The following is a 25,432-nucleotide window of genomic DNA, read 5'->3' on the forward strand; positions in this document are numbered from 1 at the left end:
GGGGAGGGAAAGATTTTATTGGGATTGTAGCTAGAGAGAGAGTCCCTTTGTGCAGCCATTCCAGTAACAACTTCTCTCTCTCTGTGTGTGTGTGTGTTGCACACACACACACACACACACACACACACACACACACACACTTGTAATTGATTAAAGAAAAACCCTGAAAGGGACGCGGGTGGCACTGTAGGTTAAACCACAGAGCCTAGAACTTGCCAATCAGAAGGTTGGCGGTTCGAATCCCCGCAATGGGGTGAGCTCCCATTGCTCCCTGCTCCTGCCAAGCTAGCAGTTCGAAAGCACATCAAAGTGCAAGTAGATAAATAGGTACCACTCCGGTGGGAAGGTAAACGGCATTTCCGTGCGCTGATCTGGTTCACCAAAAGTGGCTTTGTCATGCTGGCCATATGACCCGGAAGCTGTACGCCGGCTCCCTCGGCCAATAAAGCGAGATGACCGTCGCAACCCCAGAGTCATCTGTGACTAGACATAATGGTCAGGGATCCCTTTATCTTTACCTAGTACAGTCAAACCTTGGTTCTCGAACGGCTTGGTTGATGAACAAATTGGTTCCCGAATGCCAAAAGCCCAGAAGTAAGTGTTGCGGTTTTCAAATGATTTTTGGAAGCTGAACATCTGACGTGGCTTCTGCTTGAATGCAGAAAGTCCTGCAGTCAATTGCAAGCCACGCCTTGGTTTTTGAATGGTTTCAGCAGTCAAATGGACTTCCAGAACGGATTCAGTTTGAGAACCAAGGTTCCATTGTACATTAAGCCTAACACATCGTTTGGACTGACTGTTGCATTCCTGAACTGCATGTAGGCTTCCAGGAAGGAGCTGGAGGACCACTTTTTGGAGCAGTACAGTGGTACCTCATGTTACGTACTTAATCTGTTCCGGATATCCGTTCATAACAGGAAACCGCTCGTAACATGAGGTGTGCTTTCACTAATGGTGCCTCCCTCTCCTGCCGCGGTGCTGGAGCGCGACTTCTACTCGTATCCCGGGGCAAATGTCGCAACAAGGGGCATCTACCTCCAGGTTAGCAGAGCAGGTAACCCGCAGTATTCGTAACGGGGATGGTGCGTAACACGAGGTACCACTGTATGTTGATTTTTTTTAGTCTGAGGTAAACAGCGTTTCTGTGCACTGCTCTGGTTCGCCAGAAGCGGCTTAGTCATGCTGGCCACATGACCCAGAAGCTGTACGCCGGCTCCCTTGGCCAATAAAAGCGAGGTGAGCACCGCAACCCCAGAATCAGTCATGACTGGACTTAATGGTCAGGGATCCCTTTACCTTTACCTTTAGTCCTCCTGTGCACTTAATGCTAAGGTACCCGCAGTGGCGTAGCGTGGGTTGTCAGCACCCGGGGCAAGGCAAGTAATTTGTGCCCCCTAACCCGTGGATTTCCGCCCCCTAACCCATGGATTTGCGCCCCCTAACCCTAACCCCCAGATGTTGCGCCCGGTGCGGCTGGCCCCCCCGCACCCCCCACGCTACGCCACTGGGTACCCGTTGAAAGGATAGCAACTCCTCTCCTTAAAACATTAAACTATAGCGAAACCTTTTCACCCAATTGGCAAGGTTATAAGTGCCCTCAGAAAGATTACAGTATGACAGAGCTGCAAAATACAATCTTGGTTACTTGTTGGGGTTTCCATTTAAACTAAAACGAATTTAAGTTATCCCTCAGGTTTAATCTGAGCATGCACACACATACCCAATCAGGTAACATATGCCCTAATCCCAGAGGAAAGTAAATGCTCTGATAATATTGAGAACAAAATGGGCAACCCTTTCTTGATCGTTAGAATAGCATATATTAGTATGAGAAGATTTTTGTTTGGTACGCTTTTGCGGTGTGTACTATACAGAAAATAAACCACAAACTTTGCATTGTTGTATCCTTGAGCCATTATCTCTGTATATGTATACTTTTTGAACTCTAGACTCATTCTATTTCACAAATATGTCCCGTATGTAGGTTGCAATGTGTTTTTTTCTGGCTGCACAGAGTCCCCCTGTCCAAATTGTATAAGTAAAGAAAAGAAAACACAAGATATATCTTAAGACATCCTTGACATAGACTAAACATCTAATTTAAGCTGCCAGCTTTTAGTGGAAGGCTGGACTTGATATGTCCATTCACCCTTGCGTTTAAAGCACATGATAATACTTGTCTCCAAAGAATGTTGTCAGGCTTAATTAATTTGTTGTTTGCATGTCGCGAAGTGCCCATAACTACTTCAACTGTCGGATGGTTTGAGAGAAAATGTGTGTGTAACACATTACAGTACAGTATCAGCACAAGTGAAGCAGGTTAATGCACTATTAGTATCTCTCTGTCTCGTAGGTAAGTGAATATATTATTATAAGTTTACATTACCAGTACAGCATGATAAAGTGTGAATTTTTTTCAGGCAGAAATATCTGCTGTAGTTTTGCCACCACCTGCCTGCCCTCTGGGTGCTGATCTTTGGAGGAGGAGGGAAGTACAGCTACGGTCAGTGCTGTCAACAGTTCTTTCTATGCCTGGGGCAGGCTCAGAATATCCTCCTGGAATCAGAGCCACAAAAATCGCACTTGGGGTGTGTGTGTGTGTGTGTGTGTATACAGTGGTACCTCAGGTTAAGTACTTATTTCGCTCCGGAGGTCCGTTCTTAACCTGAAACTGTTCTTAATCTGAAACACCACTTTAGCTAATGGGGCCTCTTGCTGCTGCCGCGCCGCCGGAGCCCGATTTCTGTTCTTATCCTGAAGCAAAGTTCTTAACCTGAAGCACTATTTCTGGGTTAGCGGAGTGTGTAACCTGAAGCATATGTAACCTGAAGCGTATGTAACCCAAGGTACCACTATATATATATGGCGGCAAAGGGTTAAAAGTATAAAATAGGAGTTATCCTTGCGCAGACCCCTGTGGGAGTCATTAGTAAAAACTGGAGGGAGAGAAGAATGTGGACCTCGAGGAAGACTTCTGGTAAAATTCCAAGGGCTCATGGCATTCAATCTGCTTCTGCTCAGAAACGCTTTTTTTTTTTAAACGTTTGCTGGTGGCTGCTCTCTAATCAGCAGCTGCAGCCCAGAATTGCATGCCTCTGATTCCCCCCCCCCCCATCTTTTCCCAGCCAACATTATTCAACCCTGGAAACTACATTAGCAAGCAGAATGCGCTGTGCTGTGTTAGGATGCAGGCACAAAGGCAGGGAGCACGTGCTAGACTATGCCGCTCTACATGGCTGCTGCCTCCGTCAAAAACCAAACCAGGTGTGATGTGGATATTCTGCAACTGTTTTTGTTTTCTGTTTCTGTATTTCTGCAAAACTGAAACTTTTTTTTTTTGCAATGATAAAAAAATGGGGGAGGCAGGAAGTGACTGTGGTTCTTTTTAAAATGTTTTTTATTGGTTTTACATCTTTACATTTCACTTTGTTTCCCATCCTTGTTATATCGTTACCTAAAATATTATATTATTCAACCTGAATAGGTAGCAGTTTCATCTTACAGATCTTCTGATAACCCTGCTAGTGCTTACAGTTGTCTTTCAAATGTAATATAAATTTCTTCCAGAAGTCACTCTGGGTCCGGACCGCAGGACACAAGGAAAGGGGAATTAATCCCCTGCCCTATCATTTTCCCACTGAAAAGCACCCACTCCTAAGGCTGCTATTTGCTTTCGTTGGTAAAACTGTGATTATGCCCCACTGGAGGAAAGGAACATATTTATTATTTCAGTGGGTTGGACTAGATGGCCTTTGGAGTCCCCTCCAATGTTACAGTTCTACGATTCAACAACCCCTGTCCATTTTGTACCATTTTTCTGTGCACCTGGGGGCAGATTTCCTATCACACCTCACACAGAAGTGTTGACTGGGGGCTGATAGGACTTGTAGTCCAATCCTTAGGGAATACCTGGATTAAGGTGATTAATCTTATTTCAATTTTGATCAAGTTGATTTTTTTTTAACTGATTCCTTTTGCAGTCCTAATGTTAGAAAAAAACAAAACTCCCTATTGGATCGTTAAATCAATTCAGTTGTCAGTTGTTGTTCGAGGGTTGTGAAAAGTTAGTGTTGGCAACTTTCCGTAAGCTTACAGTCTAAACTTTTAGTTAAACATTCACAGCCGTTTATAAGAAAACTGGGAAAGAGAAACATTAATTAAAAACAACATCGCACAAGCTGCACTGCTTGCAAGAGGCAGATGTGACTTTTGTTCCGAGGAGGCTTTTGCTTTAGATTATTGACAAAAGAGACATCTCACGTATTCAGTTGAAATACTGCCCACAAAACAACGAGCTCAGATTGGTGCAGCAGGAATTTATCATGGCTTGGGGTGATTTATGGTAAAGTGCAATTAAAAGCACAAGATACAAGTAATCTAGCACAAGGGATGAACAAATCTGGCAATTTCGGTTTTTTTCTGCTTCCCATTTTTTCTAGTCTTCAGTTCAGTTTGCTGCATTTCTGCATCAGTTTGCAGAAAAAAAATCCTTGCAAAAAATAGTATTTTAGTTCACATTTCTCCTAAAATGGCCTCCCTCGTCCCACTTGCCTGCTTCAGCTTCTGCCTCTGTTTCTTGACTGCTCTCTGCCACAGACTCTCCCCGCTCACAAAGCCCTGTTACCTCTTCATCTTCCGACACCTACTCTTCTTTCTCTGACCACTCATCATTCTCTCACCGCCACTCTGAGCCTTCTTCCCTTGGTGGTTCCCCAGCTGGTCCCTCCCATGATTCCTCTATGTCCAGCCAGTCCATTATGACATCTTCTGATGTAGGCCAGTCATTTCTAGCTTCCTTCCTCTTCCAGTCTTGACTGAGCCCCCTCATGGAATAGTGGTGGCACAGCCCAGGAGCATGCAGAAGGAAATAACCCAGCCAGAAGAAGAGCTTTCCTGGATCAGACTAAATATTTGCCTAGCTGCATATGCTTTTTCCAACCAAGGCCAACCACTTTGCTTCTGAGAACCCCTCATGGAAGCAATAGCCCTTGCCCACAGTGCCTGGAATTAAGACAAAACTTGGCTCAGTCTGTAGGCTCTGTTTAGCTGTCATGCTTCAACGTTGTTTTCATTTTGCAGCCAGGTGAAAATGCACCTCTCTGTCCAGGATTTTGAGGCGAAGCGACATGCATTGAAGTTGTGTTGCATTGTGTCCTTCTTCTCCCAAGTGAATTTCATTGGCTGTTATGTGGACAGTTCAAGCACCTACCCTCCTGCCCTGCCCTTCTGTCTTATAAATAGATGGCCTTCTGTCACCACCTTGAAAAGAAGAAGAAATATGAAGGGCTTTGAAGACCCAAGTTTGAGTTGGAATCCAGCCTAAGAAAAGTAGTTGGACGTAGAAGCTCCATAGCTTCAGAAAAATCTTCAGTGGATTAATGGCCTATTTGCTGTGCTGACTGTTAACAACCGTGCATCAGTTCAGTCTATAGATACTTTTTATTTCATTTTACAAAAAAATATTTGGGATTCTTTTCACCTATCTTTAGGCGAAGCATTACCCATAAATTTCAAAGAGGGGGAAGCAACACTTTGCTCTGGACTGGATAACTCCTTTTTGGAAACTGTGTTGATAGCTGTTCAGAGCTTGGTACTGAATAACAGCCAATTGCAGCAATCAATGAATGATTAGTAAAACCAGACCATAAATCTTACAGTGGAACCTTCTCTTATCTACATGCCAACAAAGAGAAAACAATTATTGCCCTGCTCATCTTTCTCTAGAAATCACATATTTAGCAAGCCGCTATCTTTGTGGTTGGTCATACCCTGACCAGCATTTAAAATATTTATTAACATACACAACAGTGTGGATGGGCATAGTATGAAGACATCATCCAGCAGAGCAGGGATGGAAACATCTGGGGTCCTCCAGATGTTGATGGGACTCTGAGTCCCATCAACCACAGCCAGCATGGTCTATGGTCATCATGGCATTGTGGGAAAGATTATGGGAGTTATAGTTGCAACAATATCTGGAGGTTCCTTACCCTTGCATTAGAGTGTGAGATGTAAGTGTTTGGGACCAGTCACCAAAGGAGCTGTGTTATCTGCAGTGCTGTTTTTCTAGGAAGAGAGGTGTCGAAACTCACCGCGAACACCTCCCTTGTTCTCTTATAGTGGCAATGGTGCCCACCTGAAAGGTGCTGGAACCGAGTTCTGATGGGTTCTGGCTGGAAAAAAAGCCCTGGTTATCTGTAGGAGTGTCATGGACTGGTTGGGCACAGAGGAATGGTGGGAGGAACAAGCTGGGCTTCCTCCAAGGGAAGAAGGCTCAGGAGCCCTGGGATTGGTGGTGGGACAACAATGAGTGGTCAGAGGGAGAAGACTGGGAGAAGGAGGTGTTGGAAACTGAAGAGGTCACAGGTCTTAGTGAGCTGGGAGAGTCTGTGGCAGAGAGAAGTCTAGAATCAGAGGCAGAGGCTGAAGCAGGGGATGAGGGAGGCCAAGAGGCAGAGGTGGGTCAGGATGGTGAAGAGTCAGGGGTGTCTGCCCCTCCTGCTGCAACAAGCTCCCCTCCCCTTTGTCTCCCAGAACTAGAAGAGGCATGAAAAGGCCAGAGGAGAAGTTAGCTTTGTTCAGGTGCAATCTCTGATTGCTTGGGGGAAACACTGGAGAGGAGGGGACTTAGACGACTGTCAGGAGGCAGGAACCTTCAGTCTCAGCAACTGCTTCATGGGGGCAAGACCGACTGGAGATGAGTTGCTTTGCTCATTAGGCCCGACACTCCTGTGCAGATCCCGTTTTTGCTAATAAAGAGTTAATTTGAACTTACTCAGTGTGATTTACTGCTGGCTCGCTCCTGTCAAGGAGGTCACAGGTACAATCCCTGCTGTCTCTTAGTAGAAAGGTTTCCAGGTAGGAATGCAATAACAGGGGGCTTCACCCAAGCAGTCACTTGTGTCAAGAGCTCCAGGTAGAACATGCTGTAGATAGCATGCCATGAGGTCATGTGTGCAGTATTGATACCAACCTCTTTGTGGGTCAGCTTGTGTTATTCATTTGACACATAACGACTGAGTAGCTCCATGTGCCAGAATTTTGTTTGTGCAAACCACCAGTTTGTGATTGCTGTACTACCACTTTACTGTTTGATAATGGATTTTTTTTACAGCATGACTTAAGTGGGATTGACTTTAAAATGTCAGAAAGTGCATTTTTTGAGGTGTTTAAACAAATAAAAACAAATGCTTCTGATGAAGATATTTTCTCTGGTGTTTCGTTAGCACAGTGATTGTATATAAATCTGCAGTTTTTAATATCTCACTATTGTCATTCCATTTTAGGATCTCTCAACACCTGATGATAAGTTCAAGTGAAATGCTAGGAGAAAATCAAATATATAAACTTAGTGGGTGTGCGGAAGTAGCAAAAGTTTTATGAATAGAAGCTTTGAGCAAGTTCATTGCAACTGCGAAGAATTATAGACGTTCCAGACTTCTGTGGAAGCGCAATATGATATGGAACAAAGTCACTAATGCTTGGGTGTTAATATAAATCTTGTGGGATTTAATAATGGCTTGCTTTGTTCTGATAATTTTGAAATAAAATATTGTGAGGAACGCAGTTGTAAATTTTCTCGGCTGCTGTCATTTTGCAAAATGATTTATATAACCAAGCTGAATTTATTTCTTCTGCATAATTGTAATAGCTTCACACACCACAACGATTGTAACTATCTTAAGAAGCAGATAATTCTGAGCTAAGAATGAGTGGACTCCAAAGTTAGCCTACTTGTAATGGGAATATGAGGGATTTAATGCTTTGATCCAAAGCACTCTTAAAATTAATTAATTAGATCTAAACCATTTTGCTCCTTATTACTTGAGGCTGAATACATAGGTGGAAACAAGTATTTTAGCTTAACCTGGTCCCATTTCTTACTGATGGGGTAATTCAATTTGATTAAAGTACAATTTGATGCATTTGATTTAGGGGGGAATCCTATGGCAAGGTCCACTGGGATGCACAGTTTAGGATACAGCGAGTTGCCAGCTTAGGTGGTTGATTCTCAGCCTGCATTACCTGTTCTAACCTGGAGATTTAATTCCCAGAGTTCCCTGGGAAGAGGGATTGACTGTTAAGTGTAGCTAACAGGTTTCTGTGGGAGAAGCCATGACTGTTTTAATGGCACAACACTGCTCTAAATGTATTGCATAGAATATCCGTGTTTGGGTTCCCAGCTGTTGTTGGAACACAACTCCCATCATCCCTGACCACACGTCCTGCTGGCTAGAGATGATGGGAGTTGTAGTCCAACAACAGCTGGAGACCCAAGTTTGAGAAACAGATGGTGCCATAGTTAGACCTATTCATCTTCAACTGAGCTGAAAACAACCTGTTCTCTAGCTTGGTCCCCATATCCCATGTAAAACCATCATTTGGGTATTATCCTGCACTGAAACAAGCATGTCAATTCCGTGTGGAGCTCCTGCACTGAAACAAGCATGTCAATTCCGTGCGGAGCTCAGCATGAAAAATTCACTATTTGGGGTATGCCAGTTTTATGAACCCAAATAGCCCACCTACCTTTATATTAAGAATTGCATCAGTGCATGAGGTTGCTGACTGGTTTTTCAGTGGTTTCGTTGAGACAGTTTTTCAGTGCCTATGTTACAGATAGAGCAATAAAAATAAAGGAAGAAAATATACACATTTTTAAAAGCTGCTTAGGGTGTAAACCTTGTTCATCAGCTCCACTCCACTCTGATCCCTACTGAAATTAATATCTTTAGAATGGCGTCATGAACCCCTTCCTATGAGTTCCACTTGAGTCTTACAGTCACACTTCTGGTATTGATTAATTCTTCCCTTTTCTTCCATCGCAGCATGCGTCCGCTAAAATTGTGAAAATGAGATCATGTTTGCTTTTCTTGCATCAGATTATCCCTGTTGTATACCCTAACCACAATTGCACACTTGCAAGCTGTTCCGGTTATTGTACTTTATTTAACCTATTGCGTGCTGTAAGTGTCTATAACAAAATCATTTTCATTGCAACATGTTTGTGTATTTGCATTAGCTTTTATGTCCTTGCTTTGTTGTTATCTTTCTTTCTTTTTGCAAATACGTACAAATCAGAACTTACAAACTTGAAAAAGAGAAAAGAAATTAAGAAAGGTTACAAAAAGAAGAAGAAAAGAGAAAAAGAAAAGAAAAAAGAAAAACGGAAACATATCAGTTAAATCTTAATAAAGAAAAAAGAAAATCATAAATAAAGCGACATTAAGTCATTCATTATTAAACTAATACTTTACAGATAAAACACATATGCTTTTAACAATTACCTCTTCTGCGTCATCCATTGTTATCTATCATTGTTGCTTTTTTTAAAAAAAAAATCAGATAAATTGTGATAAAGACCGGTGGCTATTGCCTCCATTTCCAAAGCCCTTCTGCACATCAGATTGCTTTTACTGTTTTCGAAATAATGCCAGCAATATTAATGCTGTGTTGACAGTGCTGCATTTTGGAGATAAGGTGTTAATAGTTTTTATTAAGTGTCCTAGGGCTGCATATGTATTGACCTTTCAACTGCTGTCGCTGACTCTCTGCTCTTATATTGCATTTGACCAACTGTGCATGGATTTTATTCTGATTTTACTTCTGTTGCTTTCTTCACAGGCACCTGGCAGGTGTCCCTCTCGTCTGCTGTTCCTTTCAAATCCATCCACTCACCTTTATTTGTTAAAAGTCTTTGCCTTCTCAGCTAACTTGAGGCTCAGTATTATAAACTGGGGCTTCAAGGTCATTGGGTCAAACAGAACAGCAATTCCTTTGTCACCTGCAGGAGACTTGCCCATTAATATAACAAGGCCATTAACCTAGACTAACAAGAAGGCTGCTCCTGCGAAAATTCAGCTGCTGACCTTACAATGAATTGTTGTTGCTTTCTCCCCAACAAGTTCTTGACAAGGCAGAGAATTTCTGCAAGCCTTCCTTGGAGTCAAGAACTGTTATGTGTTTACAGAAGTATTATATATATATTTATATTAGAAAAAAGGAGGAGGAAGAGGAGGGGAAAAACCTTCGGTTGGGAAATTTTCATGGAGTAAGCTCTTTCGCTTGCTGTTTTGTAATTGACAGAAAACCAATTTAAATGCAAAACTCCAGCCATCGCAGACATAGTGATCTTGGTGGATGGTTCCTGGAGTATCGGTAGATTCAACTTCCGGCTTGTGCGTCTTTTCCTGGAGAACCTGGTTGCTGCCTTCAATGTGGGATCTGAAAAAACAAGAATAGGTAATATTTCAAAATGTAGTTTGTGTGTAGGGGAGGCAACTCAGCCCCTTGTGACTTGAGTTGCTCGTTTGAGTTTGTCTGTATTTTTGTTGTTTGCATGTAATTAGCCAAAATAGGGTGGCCTTCAAGCTCTCACTGAAATAACGGGTGAGAATGTTATACTTGCAGGTCCCACTATCGGAATGCTCCATTATATGAAATTTCAATTATCCAAACGCAGAGAATTGTGCCAAACCTCACTATACGAATGAAGACTTGCCATATCGCCCAACATAACGATGGGTATTTTGTTAGTATCGTAAACAGTGTAGTATAGTGGTTGAGAGTGGTAGTCTCGTAATCTGGGGAACCGGGTTCGTGTCCCCGCTCCTCCACATGCAGCTGCTAGGTGACTTTGGGCTAGTCACACTTCTCTGAAGTCTCTCAGCCTCACTCACCTCACAGAGTGCTTGTTGTGGGGGAGGAAGGGAAAGGAGAATGTTAGCCGCTTTGAGACTCCTTCGGGTAGTGATAAAGCGGGATATCAAATCCAAACTCTTCTTCCAAACTTTTCTTATGGGATGATGTGCATTCCTTTCTTCCCCAGGCCTTGCACAATACAGCGGCGACCCACGGATAGAGTGGCATCTGAATGCCTATAGCACAAAAGAGGCTGTCTTGGATGCGGTGCGCAACCTACCCTATAAGGGTGGGAACACCTTGACAGGTACAAGTATGGTTTTATGCACTTCAATAATGTGCAGAGCTCCCCAGTTATCCTATTGATCTGTTATTCTATTCATTCTTTCGCACAAGGAGTAAAAATGGATCTGTGTTATTGCTGTAGTTTGGTTATAAGGTCAGTGAAAGGCGGGGGTTTATTGTCGGCAGTATGTGCAGGAATTCATGTGCCGAACTCTAAATCATTCTACATAGTGTCATTAGGTTTAAAATAATAATAGTAAGGACTACACTACATTAAAGGAGGCAGGAAAGGAAAACATCAATCCAGCTATTCAAGCTGATGCAAATCGGTTATATTATTTCAATCTTACAAAATGTTGGTGCCCGCTTAATTTACTGCATTGATGTGTTATTTATTTTAGCCAGCAGCATCGTGCTGGGAGCTGTACAGAACATGTTGGTTAAATGCCACCTTTCCTGTAGGGCTTGCATACTACACAGTGCCCTGTGTTCACCTCAAAGGAGGGGTTGGCAGCATCTGCTTTCTTGTTTAAACTAACCACAGTTCATCATCGCATCCAAACCACTGTGGTTAGTTTAAATGATGGCTTAAACAAGGGACGGGCAGTTTGTGACCCTCAGCTTAAAGTTCAACAGCCGTCTTTCGATGAGACGATTGGTTCTAACCTCTGACATCCCCTGCAGCCCACTGAACTGGGAGCAAGCAAAGGAGAACAGGGTTGGCACCACCTGTCGGAATCTTTGCTACAACCGAGCTGGAAAAGCTCATCCTCCGGTTGAGTCCTCCGACGGTGATTAACAACCTGAGCCTTTGATAAGGCTCCAGGCACGTTCCCTCATTACGCAGAGTATCAAAGCAGCAGCGAAAGAGACGAGAAATATGAGCTACATGCTAGGTTTTATTTCTAACTACGCAGACAGAAAAGAAACATCCTCTCTCTGTGAAAGCAGAGAGCAACTGAAACAAAGGAACAGGAAACCAGTAAACATCACACCCGTCTCCTGTCTTCCGTGAGACTTGCTACAGCCTGGAATGTCTGGAATGCAAAACAGAGTCTTGTGACTCCAAGCACTGAACAGTGGCAACACACAGAAACCAGCATCACCCACTTTGGGCTCTTTCTCACAAACCACCAGCATGCAGCCCCTGATAGGTTACATTCAAGGGAATGCAACCCTTGAGAGAAAATGTTGCATGCCCACACATGCGGTTTAAACAAATCACAGTTCCCTGCTCAAAACTTACAAACTGTGGTTAGTTTAAACAAGGAACTTAGATGGTTCCATTCCCCCACTCTGCTAGGTGCCAGAGGAAGAGATGAGAATATTGAGCTTGAAATTCTTGCATAGTCCAAACCACGGTTTAGCTGCTAAACTTTAGCATTATGTCCAGACTAAGGCTGCAGGAGATTTGGAGCACCAGGTTGCATCCCAGATTGGTTTGGTTTCGCTCAGGCTGACTGCAGCCCATCTAAAAGGATACTGAGTAATACCTGTTAGCTTTAGAATCTTAGAAAGCTGAAAGAGGAGGCTTAAAGGATTTCACTTGAGTAACTGCAATCCATGATTCTGCCCTGAACAAGATCCAGTCTTTCCCATGAGTAATGATTATTCACAATACCAGGCTTAAGAGTCTCAGACCTTCAATTAGTCATGTGGAATCCCAGCTCCACACTCCCACTGACATAACATACCACAGGCTCCCCCTTCCCCCAGTGAGCAGCATTTGGATACATATTCCTCTAATTATCCCGTTCCCAAATCCTTGATTTAATTAAATTTTTCACTTTTCAACATCCCGGTTGTCTTTGGGAAGGTTGCTGAGGAGTTAGTAGTAGAGCATGTGCTTTGCATGCTAATCGGTCTCTGTATTGGATCTGAAATTGTTTTAATACAATTCAGTTTGTTTTAATTGTGTTATATATGGACGCGGGTGGCGCTGTGGGTTAAACCACAGAGCCTAGGACTTGCTGATCAAAAGGTCAGCGGTTCGAATCCCCGCGACTGAGTGAGCTCCCGTTGCTCGGTCCCTGCTCCTGCCAACCTAGCAGTTCGAAAGCACATCAAAGTGCAAGTAGATAAATAGGTACCACTCCAGTGGGAAGGTAAACGGCATTTTCATGTGCTGCTCTGGTTCGCCAGAAGTGGCTTAGTCATGCTGCCACATGACCCGGAAGCTGTCTGCGGACAAACGCCGGCTCCCTCAGCCAATAAAGCGAGATGAGCGCTGCAACCCCAGAGTGGGCCACGACTGGACCTAACAGTCAGGGGTCCCTTTACCTTTTACTATGCCATTGTGTGAACTGTTTTTTATGCTGGGGGGGGAGTGAATGAGAAAGATGCTTTGGAAGACATTAATCAGGCATCCACACAACATTGTACAGATGCCTCCAAGCATAACCCACCACACACTCCTTATCTTTATAACTGTGAGGTAAGTTACACTGAGAGGTAGTTGCTGGTCATTCTGGCTGAGCAGGAAGTTGTACTTGGGCCTTTGCATTGGAAGTATTTGATGTTTTTTCTTTCAACAATCCAATAATTGGCTGTGGCTGATAGGAACTGAAGTCCTATAACATCTTCCCACCTCTGCCTTAGAGGGAGGGTACCATCTTTTCCAGTATCTCATTTAAACACAGTGACAATCCCAGCTATCTATTAACCATTAGCTCCAACTGATGAAACATGAGCCAGCTATTCTGGGCTATTTGCTATCAATCCATGTAACAACCAGCCAGAAGCTTTTAACTATATGTATGGTCAATTTGGGTAAGGCTTTCCTCTCTCTTCCTTTTCACACAGGCCTTGCCTTAACTTTTATTTTGGAAAACAACTTTAAGCCTGAAGCAGGTGCAAGACCCGGGGTCCCCAAAATCGGGATATTGATCACTGATGGGAAATCCCAAGATGATGTCATCCCGCCTGCCAAGAACCTGAAAGATGCTGGCATTGAATTGTTTGCTATTGGTGTGTATTCTTGTCTTATTGATTAGCTTTGGAAAGTGTTTTCTCTCATTGGAACAGGCTAAAGACCTATCTAGTTCAGCATTCTGCTCTCACAGTGGCCAACCAGATATGGGAATTTGGGGTGATGGCTGGGAATCCCGAGTGCGAAGGTGAATTGAGGCTGAACTGAGGCTTGCAACTTGTGGTGTTTCTTCAAATGCTAGGTGTAAAGAATGCCGACGAAAACGAACTGAAGGAAATTGCCTCTGAACCAGACAGCACTCACGTCTACAACGTTGCCGACTTCAGCTTCATGAACTCCATTGTGGAAGGTCTTACCAAGACCGTGTGCTCGAGAGTTGAAGAACAGGAAAAGGAAATCAAAGGTAAATGAGGAAACTTACGACAGAGCCCAACGAGTAGACGGCATTCCATTTCATGTGGTTAAAATGATTGTTTTTAATTGCCTAAAACTTAGGAACTTTGGTAGCCACTCTGGGGGCTCCTACAGATTTGGTCACATCCGAGGTCACAGCCAGAGGGTTCCGTGTGAGCTGGACTCATGCGCCAGGCAAAGTGGAGAAATACAGAGTTGTCTACTACCCCACAAGAGGAGGACAGCCAGAGGAGGTAATGGTGCAATGAATGCTCATGCACTTAATCATCTCAATGTGTTCAATAGAGAGAGGGGGAGAGAGAGATGGAATTCGCCACCTTAGAAAATCCTAAGAACAGCCTTGATGGAGTTGGCCAAGACTTCTATGTAATCAAACATCCTGTGGCCACTCAAGGTGTCTTCAGGAAGCCTACAATCAGGTCCATTTTATCTGCTTTTGGCCCAATCAATCTGTTAGACTTCATGGCTTTTTAGGGGTGAGACTTGTGGCGATCACACAGGGTCCCTTGACGTTTCACCGTCTATTGATCCCTGTGCCACCACTTTATTTCTCGCTGCCACCACCCAGGCCCTACCTGGGACAATGCTAGCAGTTTAACAAGCGTGTGGTTTCATAGACGGTATCGGTCAATTACATTCATGGGGTGCCTATCCAGACCTATAACTTCCGCTACCTGCTCTCACTCACTAAACCACCTCTCAGATATTTACTTGTCTTCCTAGCTCCTAACTGTTCCTGACTCAGCTTATTTCGCTACACTAACTCAACCTACCCACAGACTCTATCCCAATTCACTCCCACTCCAACCAACCTCCCAACGAACTCCCCCCTGGTTTTATAGTCCCTCTGACTCCACCCCCCTGGGTTCTGATTGAGTAACTTGTTTAACTATTTCACTTCCAGCACTCTCATATGTTAACATCACAAGACTTTGGCACCTAAAACGGCTGCCATGCTCTTGCGCGAGAAAACAGGATGCCCCTTTTTTTCTGGGACACTTGTGGGTTATGGGATGCCTCTATTTTGGGCAGGGCATGAGTAGAGAACTCTTTTGGGGGGAAAGGTGGAAATATTTAGTGACTGCTAATCAACTGGTATTCTCTATCTTTCACCAGTCACTTCTCTTTCTCCTGGACTCGTGTTAAGGCTCATTTCCAAGCAAAGGAGAAAACCTGATTTGGTATGAATTTTTTTAAAGTACTTGATTTGATTTGGTCCGTCTCGTCCTACAGGTGGTTGTGCATGGCAGCGATTCAACGGCAGTGCTGAAAAACCTGATGTCTATAACCGAATACCAGATCGCTGTTTTTGCCATATACATTACTTCTGCCAGCGAGGGCCTCCGGGGTACTGAAACTACGCGTAAGTAATGGAACAGAACAAAGAGTCGGTGTGTATCTGTTTCTGAGCTGTGCTGAAGCTGGATTCTTTCGGCCCTAATCAGGCATTCGAAACCTTTGATGTGATGAGACAGAACAGTGACAATTCGCTAGCTCTGCCTGCCTCCCCCCCATAGCCTTCCCGACTACCCTCCACAAGTTAGAGGCAAACATCTGCAGTGGAAAGCCTTCTCTGCTTGGAAAATCCAGGTTATGGAATCCATGTAGAGCTTCCATGGGTTTAAAAACAGGCTCCCCACTTCAAAAGTTCTCCCTCCAGCTGGTGGAGGGTGATAGGAATGTATTTGAATCAGGAATGTATTTGGTTGATGAAGCTGGTACCTTGTGTGGTGATCACACACAGGGCCCCGGACATTTGACGGTCTATTGACCCTGTGCCACCACTGTGATTGCTTTTTCCGCTGCCACCACCCCGTATCTCACGGGGACACATGGAGTCCAGTCAGTTGTTAACATAAACAAACAATCAAGTTTATTTTTAAATGGAGGAACAAGCTTATGGTTTCAGTTAATTTTTCTCTTGTCAGTTTCTTATTCTTAGTTCCTAACAACTCCAAACTGATTATTCCAACTATCTATCTGACTCCACCTAACAATTCCTCTCACTCTCTCACAATACAACTCTACCAACCCACACCTAAACCTTCCTCTTCCTTCTTCAACTCCCAAACCTCAACTGACTTTTAAAACCTCCCACTCTAACTTTTATTCCCCCCTTGTATTCTCATTGGCTAATCACATCACACCTATTTTAACCCTTTCCTTATGACCCATCCTAGGAGGCAAATGCCACACCTTGGTTCTTTCTCTCTCTCATTCATTGCATGAAGGATTTAGAACACCTGAACAGGGTTTCTGCAATGCTTCTAGTACATTTGGTAACTCCAGGTTTAAGAGCATGAGAAGAACCTGCCGGATCAGGCCAGTGTCTCATCTAGTGCAATATCCTGTTCTCCCAGTGGCCAATGGGAAGCCCACATAGGGTGAAACCTGTGTCTGATACTGAATCAGATTTGAAAGTTTGCTTCTTTTCATGTCTTTTGGGCTGCTGCTGTTTCCTTCCCCCTGTCATTCTCCTCCAGATAAGTTTACCTGTGAAGGTGCCCCTCTCCTATGGTCAAGCTACATAATGCTGCTTTTAAAATGTGAAATCTGAACAGGCGATGGGTGCTCTCTCAAGAAAAGTTATCGGGGGAGAATCAGAGGCAATCCTGTCATGTCAGAGCAAATGCTTTACTTTCTTAATGAGGCAGTAAAGCCCATTCATTGGGATCTGACCACCTTACTTTCAAATAGAGTGGTACTTGCATGAGATAGACCCCTCTGGGAATAACCTAAAAGCTTCTGCATCGGGAAAATTGTTAGCATACGAACTGTTTTCTCTGACATAGTAACTTCTTTGTTTTCAGGTGAAGTCTGCCACCCCTTGTAAGAAGTGCTTGTAAAATTAACCACAGGCTTACCTTGCTGTCAAAAGAACCCCAAGTACTGTAGCTCTGGCCTCAGTTTGACTTTGCACCATGCATGAGGTTTAAAGTGTTTCTTGTTCCAGTTGGCTTGCGATGAGAATGTTAAACCCACATTAGCCATAACCCACATTTGCATTACGAGTTCCCAGTGGCGGAGCTTCATGCTCCAGCACTGGGGGATGGAGAGCAGGAGGGGGCGGGGCTGGTGCACGTCCTGGGGGCACAGCGCCCAGCATGGGAGGGGGGACCGCTGCGATGGCACCCAGCCAGGATCGTGCTGCCAGGGGCGGTGCGCTCCCCCCGCACTCCTCTTCCTCCTCCAGTGCAAGTTCCTATACTCTGGTTTCTGCACTAAAAACAAGTGGCCAGAATCAACTCTGAAGCCTCACTTGACCAGCCTAGGCCCATGCCAAGTCCCATAAAATTCAGTAGGACTTAAAGGTAAAGGGACCCCTGACCATTAGGTCCAGTTGTGGCCGACTCTGGGGTTGCAGCGCTCATCTCGCTTTATTGGCCGAGGGAGCCGGTGTACAGCTTCTGGGTCATGTGGCCAGCATGACTAAGCCGCTTCTGGCGAACCAGAGCAGCACACTGAAACGCCATTTACCTTCCCGCCGGAGTGGTACCTATTTATCTACTTGCACTTTGCTGTGCTTTCGAACTGCTAGGTTGGCAGGAGCAGGGACCAAGCAATGGGAGCTCACCCCGTCGCAGGGATTCGAACCGCCAACCTTCTGATCAGCAAGTCCTAGGCTCTGTGGTTTAACCCACAGCGCCACCCGCGTCCCTTTTCTTAGGACTTACTCCTAAGTAAATATGCACTGGATCACAGACTAGTTGTGCTTTCACTCAAGAAAAGCACACCTGTCCTTGGGGGTCAGCTTTTATCTTGTTGCTTGTTGCTGACTAGTGAGATTAATCCTCCAGACGCAAACCAGCAGGCCTTCTGATAAGAGCTTGCACTCCAACTCCTCTCTGCCGATTTATTCTAGGCTGTGTGAGTAAGGGAATGGCAGGTCTGCTTCCATACCTGGCGCCAAACCTCAGCTATCACCCAGGAAGGAGTAATTATGTGGTGCTAGTGCCTAGCATGGTCTTTCTAGAAGTGTGCGTGTGCTCTGCAGTCCAAGCAGCATGCAGAATAGGCTTTTATTTATGCTTAAGCATGTATCTTTAGGGATGCCACAGATGCTTTTAAGAGGTTTGTGTCTTGACATGCTCTTACCTACGGACCCAGTTTTATATTTCTTCCTTTTCTTTTCTTTTCTTTTCTTTTCTTTTCTTTTCTTTTCTTTTCTTTTCTTTTCTTTTCTTTTCTTTTTGGAAAAAGCTATTTTGATGAATACCGCTGCTTTATGGGGGCAGCTGGATGCAAGAGATTTCCTGCATCTTGCTGCTTCCTCGGTGCAAACCTCAAAAGAATCTGCCTACAAATGAAGGCCTGTGTCTCCTGCGACTGGCAGAAGCTCTGGGGCCCATCATCCGCTAGCCAAACCTTTAATGGGAAATGCCATTCAATGCCATTTCAGGACTGAGCCTGAAAAGCAGGTGGTCTACCTCTGAGCTTATACCCTGCCCTCACAGGGACGCAGTGGCGCTTTGGTCTAAACCACCGAGCCTATTGGGCTTGCCAATCGTAAGGTCGGTGTTTCGAATCCTTGCGATGGGGGTGAGCTCCTGTTGCTCTGTCCCAGCTCCTGCCAACCTAGCAGTTTGAAAGCACGCCAGTGCAAGTAGATAAATAGGTACTTTTGTGGCGGGAAGATAAATGGGTTTCTCTGTGCTGTGGCTTCCATCACAGTGTCCCATTGTGTTAGAAGCAGTTTAGTCATGTTGGCCACATGACCCAGAAAGCTGTCTGTGGACAAACGCCGGTTCCCTTGGCCTGAAAGCAGAGTTGAGCGCTGCACCCCATTTGTTGTTGTTTAGTTGTGTCCGACTCTTCGTGACCCCATGGACCAGAGCACGCCAGGCCCTCCTGTCTTCCACTGCCTCCCGCAGTTTGGTCAAACTCATGTTCGTAGCTTCGAGAACACTGTCCAACCATCTCATCCTCTGTCGTCCCCTTCTCCTTGTGCCCTCCATTTTTCCCAACATCAGGGTCTTTTCCAGGGAGTCTTCTCTTCTCCTGAGGTGGCCAAAGTATTGGAGCCTCAGCTTCAGGATCTGTCCTTCCAGTGAGCATTTGGGGCTGATTTTCTTAAGAATGGATACATACTGTGCACCCCATAGTCGAATTCAATTAGACTTAACCGTCCAGGGGTCTTTTACCTTTTTTAGCTATACCTTGCTCTGTTGCACCTCTCAATCCAATCACACCTGAATCACACACAACAGAAATGCCTCCCACCGAGGGAGGGGCAGTGAATCATACAGCAACACTGCGGGCAACATTTGTGTATGTGGATTGTTTGGGTTGTCATGCTTATTAATCATTGACATAATTATTGTCATAATTATTGAACTAGGGCATCAATGCTATGTATGCCTCTTTGGAAATGAGCGCCATTGTTCCCAGTGGGACTTACTCCTGAGGTGACATGCATTGGATTGCACTGCATAAGAATTAAGTTATGTGTAGGCTAGGATGTGATCCATCCCGGTCAGGATTTGGTTAATGAGTAACTCCGTGGTAATATTGCCGCATACTGACGCAGTAACATCCCACCCCATAGCACCTGGCGCACTTTCAAAGTCACTTTTCAAGTTCTGACTAAGCCCATCTCTATACATTTTTCAGAACTGATCGCACAACTGCCCAAGGCTGAATGTCTCCAAGCGCCGTTTTAACAAATCTTTGCTTGAGTGTCATAAGGCAATACTCTTGAAATGTGCAAATAATTAATCACTCCATTTCAAATATCTATATTAATGCTGCCTTTGGGAGTTTGCGGGGGGAAATATAGTTTACATTTTTGACCTCGTTGGAAGATGGTGACAGATTAAAATGAACGGCAAATATGAAAACCCACACATTTGTGCATAGGTTGCAGGAAATGAAATCTCGACTGAACAGTGCAGCCAGCCGTAGAGATAAATTAATTCATGCCACAAGCATTTGAGACATGGAAAATGTTAAAGATAAGTGCATACTTGGTGTTGGTGGTGGGGTGGTCAGACCAGGGATGGAAAAACTGTGACTCTCTAGATCAGTGGTTCTCAACCTGTGGGTCCCAGATGTTGTTGGACTACAACTCCCATCATCCCTGAGCTCTGGCCTTGCTAGCTAGGTGTGATGGGAGTTGTAGTTCAACAACATCTGGGGACCCACAGGTTGAGAACCACTACTCTAGATATTGCTGGACTCTAAATCTCATCAGTTCTGACCATTGGTTGTGCTGGCTGAGGCTATTGAGACTTGGGAGTCCAATAACATCTGGAGAGCCACAGATTCCTGCCCTTGTGTAGAGAGAAGTGGTCAACAATAACATCATGGCAGAGCTGCGCAGCGGAAGCGTGCTGGGCCCATAACCTTTGGCAATTAAATCCTGCCGTCCAGTGAGCTCTTCCCCTGCGCAGCTCTGCTTGGGGCTTGAGGCCGACCTGATCAGGAAGACAGAGTCACAGCGGTCCTGCCGTCCGTGTGAGATAGAGGGATAAATCAAGTCCAGAGACAGTTCGTTGCTATCTCTAAAAAGCGTTTATTTACAAGCCATAAATCAGTCTCATTCCATCGGAGCTTTCCGGCATCTTTCCCGTGCTAAAAGCACACACAGTCTTTCTTGCAGCGTCTCTCAGTCTAAAGTGAAACCAACTCTCACAGACAAAGACAAAGCCTGTGACTTACGGCCCTGCGTCAGGCCACTCCCCAGATACAGGACACCAAGGAGTTTTAACCCTGTAAACTCCAAACTCCACACTCCAGAGCACCTGAAGGAAGTATGGCCTTGGGATGGGGTATGTGTGTGAAATTGGATTTAGTTTGCATTTAAATGAGAATATACGAGAGTCACACTTTCCAAAGCAATATGAAGCATCCATCCTTCAAAATTTGCACTTATCTGAATTTTGTGATGTAGTTCGCCAATCAACCAATGTTTACAAAATTGCATATATAAGAGGAACATGGGCATAAAAATGAATATGTTACTACAAATGACATTTTTAAAAATCACTGAATTGGAAAGGATCGTCTAGTTCCACCACCTGCAATGCAGAAATCCCACAGCCCTGAAATTAAAAGTGTCATACTCTACCGACTGAGCTGTTTATATTGTTTGCAGTTCTTGTGTTGCACCTATGGGGAAGTCTTGGGAGCCCTTGGGGCACAATCCCCATAAGTTCAAGGTGAAGGGATTCAACAAGCTCAGCCAATGCTGCGTGTGAATGTAACCTGATCCTTGAACAGGTGTGTGGCTCTATGAATGCTTTTGCACTCCAACACCCATCAACCCCAGCCAATATGGCTGGGGATCGGGGATGATGGGAGTTGTAGTCTAACAACATCCGGAGGACTACAATTTACATGTTCCTGTTTTGGAAGATGCCTTAGTACCCTTTGGAATGTGGCAGTCATGGGTTGTTGTTTTTTGCAGCTAACGTTTGATAATCCTTGTACCATACCTGGGGCAGCCAGTTTCTCAGCATGCAGATAGGTGTGATGCTTCAGTTGGACTATGGAAACAAAGAATTGGAATATATTGTTACAGAAGTTGGGTGCCATGCCAACACTTTACCAAGTGGTAGCAAGATTTCAGGGAGGTTCCAGGCGCTCACCCAGGTTCTGTGCTGCTTTGGAGAATCAAGACTGTTGTAGCTTTAAGGAATATGATTTATTCACATATTTACACCTGAGTTTAGATGGAGGGACTCCAGATCTTACAGCATGTTCCTCTCAAGAGGGGTTTGTTCCCCACAGCACTTGAGACCAAGGCAGTATACCTGAAGGAGCATCTCCACCCTGATCGTTCAGCCCAGACACTGAGGTCCAGCTCCGAGGGCCTTCTGGCTGTTCTCTCCCTGCGCGAAGTGAGGTTACAGGGAACCAGGCAGAGGGCCTTCTCAGTAGTGGTGCCCGCCCTGTGGAACACCCTCCCATCAGATGTCAAGGAAATAAACAACTATCTGACTTTTAGAAGACATCTGAAAGCAGTCCTGTTTAGGGAAGTTTTTAATGTTTGATGTTTTATTGTGCTTTTCATGTTCTGTTGGGAGCCGCCCAGAGTGGTTGGGGAAACCACAATAATAATAATAATAATAATAATAATAATAATAATAATACTTATGCTAATGTGACATTCCCCTGCTTGTATCATATGTATATACAGAGTGCAAAAAGCCTAAATACAGAATTGCCTGTCTTTAAAATTCATCCAAGGCTACATCTGTATTCTGACTCCTACCACAATATGGTAACATATTTGGCGAAATGTAGGGAAGTTTTAAATGTTTGATGTTTTATCATGGTTGTAATATTCTGTTGGGAGCTGCCCAGAGTGGCTGGGGTATAAATAAATCATCATCATCATCATCATCATCATCATCATCATCTCCTAATTCTGCTGTTCCTAAAAACTGAGCCTCCTTTATTTGTGTGCATTCTAACGGTCAGTTCTTTTGATGCTTTGAAGTACTAATGGCTAATTCCCTCAAGCATTAGCTAACAAAACTGACTTCATCAACACTTGTTGATTGACTGGGATCAAAGGCTTAAGAGTTTACCCAGGTTAATTAACTCTTCACATGCTAACTGCTTATGCTCAGAAGTAGGTCCACACTTTCCTTCTTATGCATGGATCTTGACCAGGCATAGGCAAACTGCAGCCCTCCAGATACTTGGGACTACAATTCCCATGATCCCTAGCTAACAGGACCAGTGGTCAGGGATGATGGGAATTGTAGTCCCAAACATCTGGAGGGCCGGAGTTTGCCTATGCCTGATCTTGACTGCATTCTCAAAGTCTGGCACACAGGCTTTGCACACTAATTAAACCCCCACAAACCCCTCTCATAACCCCCTTTCTTCTACACATTGAGACTGTCTTATAACATATCCCGGTTATAACATCCAAGTTCTAATGAAATCCCAATATCTACTAAACCTAAACCTTTTGCAACATGGCTCTATCACCATATTCATCCCAGTAAGATAAATGAGGAATTTAACAGAAAAACAAGAAACATGATCAAGAAAGAAGATTCCACCTAAACATTAGGAAGAACTTCCTGACAGTAAGAGCTGTTTGACAGTGGAATTTGCTGCCAAGGAGTGTGGTGGAGTCTCCTTCTTTGGAGGTCTTTAAGCAGAGGCTTGACAACCATATGTCAGGAGTGCTCTGATGGTGTTTCCTGCTTGGCAGGGGGTTGGACTCGATGGCCCTTGTGGTCTATTCCAACTCTATGATTCTATGATTCTATGATCCAAAATGAAGAAGAATTAGAAGTGCAATGATATTTTCAGGCAGTACCTCCCATGCATATAGCAGCACAAAAAGAAATAAGCTATTTTGTGCCGCATTCATATTAAAGTCCTCGCACTGATAATTTGCTGCAGGTCGTCCTGGTCAGCACCGTTCAAACAAAGTTGGTTGTTCATTCCTGACAAAGCATTGAATTTACTGTTAGAGAATAATTTTTATTTCAGCTACTCTCCTCTAAGTAATTGCATATTGTTTCCCACCCCTTGCAGTTGCCTTGCCAATGGCCTCAGATCTGGAGCTGTATGACGTGTCTCACAGCAGCATGAGAGTGAAATGGAACAGAGTAGCTGGTGCAACCGGCTATATGATTCTGTATGCTCCTCTAACGGACGGGCTGGCTGCAGATGAAAAGGAGGTGAGCTTGGCATCAACCAGAAGAGATGTTCGTGGAATATGAATATTCGTGGAATAAGGTCGTGGGTTCGAGCTCCACGTTGGGCAAAAGATTCCTGCATTGCAGGGGGTTGGATTAAATGACCATTGCGAGCCCTTCCAACTCTATGATTTGAAGGACATGATGAATCTTCTCATCAAAGCGTGTGCCTATTTTCTTGAAAAGTTCCACTGCCTTCACAGGACACTTTATTAGGACTTATATGTTCTTCTAAAAGCAGTAACGCGGATGGTGCTGTGGTCTAATCCACAGAGCCTAGGGCTTGCCGATCGGAAGTTCGGCGGTTCAAATACCTGCGACGGGGTGAGCTCCCATTTCTCAGTCCCTGCTCCTGCCAACCTAGTAGTTCGAAAGCACCCCAGTACAAGTAGACAAGTAGGTACCGCTCTGGCAGGAAGGTAAATGGCGTTTCCATGTGCTGCTTAGTCATGCTGGCCACATGACCCGGAAGCTGTACGCCGGCTCCCTCAGCCAATAAAGCGAGATGAGTGCCACAACCCCAGAGTTGGTCACGACTGGACCTAATGGTCAGGGGTCCCTTTACCTTTACTTTAAAAGCAGGATGTTGCCCATGCCTGAGCTGTGTGGATGGGTGTGTGAAGATTTTTTTTTCTGGATTGTGGCTGCAGAGGAGAGAGGTAAAACTCCTCCCTTCCCATCTTGCTGTGCTCACAATTAGCACTGAGACCCCCATACCTGTAATTAATCGATTAAAGAAAAACCAAAGATGTAGCTGCATTCTACACATGAAACATGTTGTTTGGCCCTTGGTAATTTCTAAGATTTAGTCAGAATTAGAGACAGAGTATTGATTCATTACACATTTAAAGCCACCACCCCCCCCCCAAAAATTGCACTTTCTGAAACTACATGTAAATCGAAGCACAGCTATCCCTTGAAATTTCCACACATCTGAATTTTGCGATGCGGTTTTCCAACTGAACAAAGCATTTTAAAATAATGTATATATTAGTGGCGTATGTATATATTAGCCAGGAGTGCCTGGCGTTCTCTAGTCCATGGGGTCACAAAGAGTCAGACACGACTAAATGACTAAACAACAATAACAATATATTAGTGGAAAGTGTACATAAAAATAAAGAGCTTATTGAAAACAGCATACCGAAATGCATTAAATTAGGGGAAATTATTTGCAGAAATGTTTCACATTAGCTAAGATGACATATAAAATGTATTTATTAGGATAAAACTTCATTGAAATGCTGATGAATTTTCATTAGGACTTTTTTAAAGGGTGAGAAAATCACAAATAGCTGCAAAATGTAAAGAGTTGAATTTAAGATCAGCAGAATGAGAAACTGTGAGAATTGAACTCTACAGATCCTTCCCTCCATTGTCAGAACCAGTATGCATTTTCTTGACTTGGTGAACAAAACCTGCCCCTTTAGACAGTGTGACGGGGCACCATCTCTGCCCCATTGCTCAGTTTGTGTGTTTGAAATTGCATTTATTCCCATTC

General features: G+C 44.3%; 1 protein-coding gene and 1 long non-coding RNA gene across 6 annotated transcripts in view; both read left to right on the forward strand.

Moving 5' to 3' along the window:
- The window catches only part of COL14A1 (collagen type XIV alpha 1 chain), a 136,009-nt gene that overhangs the window by 33,662 nt on the left and 76,915 nt on the right, over positions 1 to 25,432 (forward strand). For all 5 annotated transcript variants that reach the window (XM_081204267.1, XM_081204268.1, XM_081204265.1 and 2 more), the window contains 7 exons: positions 10,087 to 10,242; positions 10,829 to 10,948; positions 13,729 to 13,893; positions 14,097 to 14,258; positions 14,351 to 14,502; positions 15,503 to 15,632; positions 23,768 to 23,913. In XM_081204267.1, coding sequence (XP_081060393.1) covers positions 10,087 to 10,242; positions 10,829 to 10,948; positions 13,729 to 13,893; positions 14,097 to 14,258; positions 14,351 to 14,502; positions 15,503 to 15,632; positions 23,768 to 23,913 — 1,031 coding nt within the window. The remainder of the gene's footprint in view (positions 1 to 10,086; positions 10,243 to 10,828; positions 10,949 to 13,728; positions 13,894 to 14,096; positions 14,259 to 14,350; positions 14,503 to 15,502; positions 15,633 to 23,767; positions 23,914 to 25,432) is intronic.
- LOC308593174 lies at positions 352 to 7,566 on the forward strand. Its single transcript, XR_014010812.1, has 3 exons — positions 352 to 1,346; positions 1,523 to 2,503; positions 7,287 to 7,566. It is a non-coding gene; the product is annotated as an uncharacterized lncRNA (long non-coding RNA).

Source organism: Podarcis bocagei (genome assembly GCF_964188305.1).
Source record: "Podarcis bocagei genome assembly, chromosome: 8".
Classification (NCBI taxonomy): domain Eukaryota; kingdom Metazoa; phylum Chordata; class Lepidosauria; order Squamata; family Lacertidae; genus Podarcis; species Podarcis bocagei.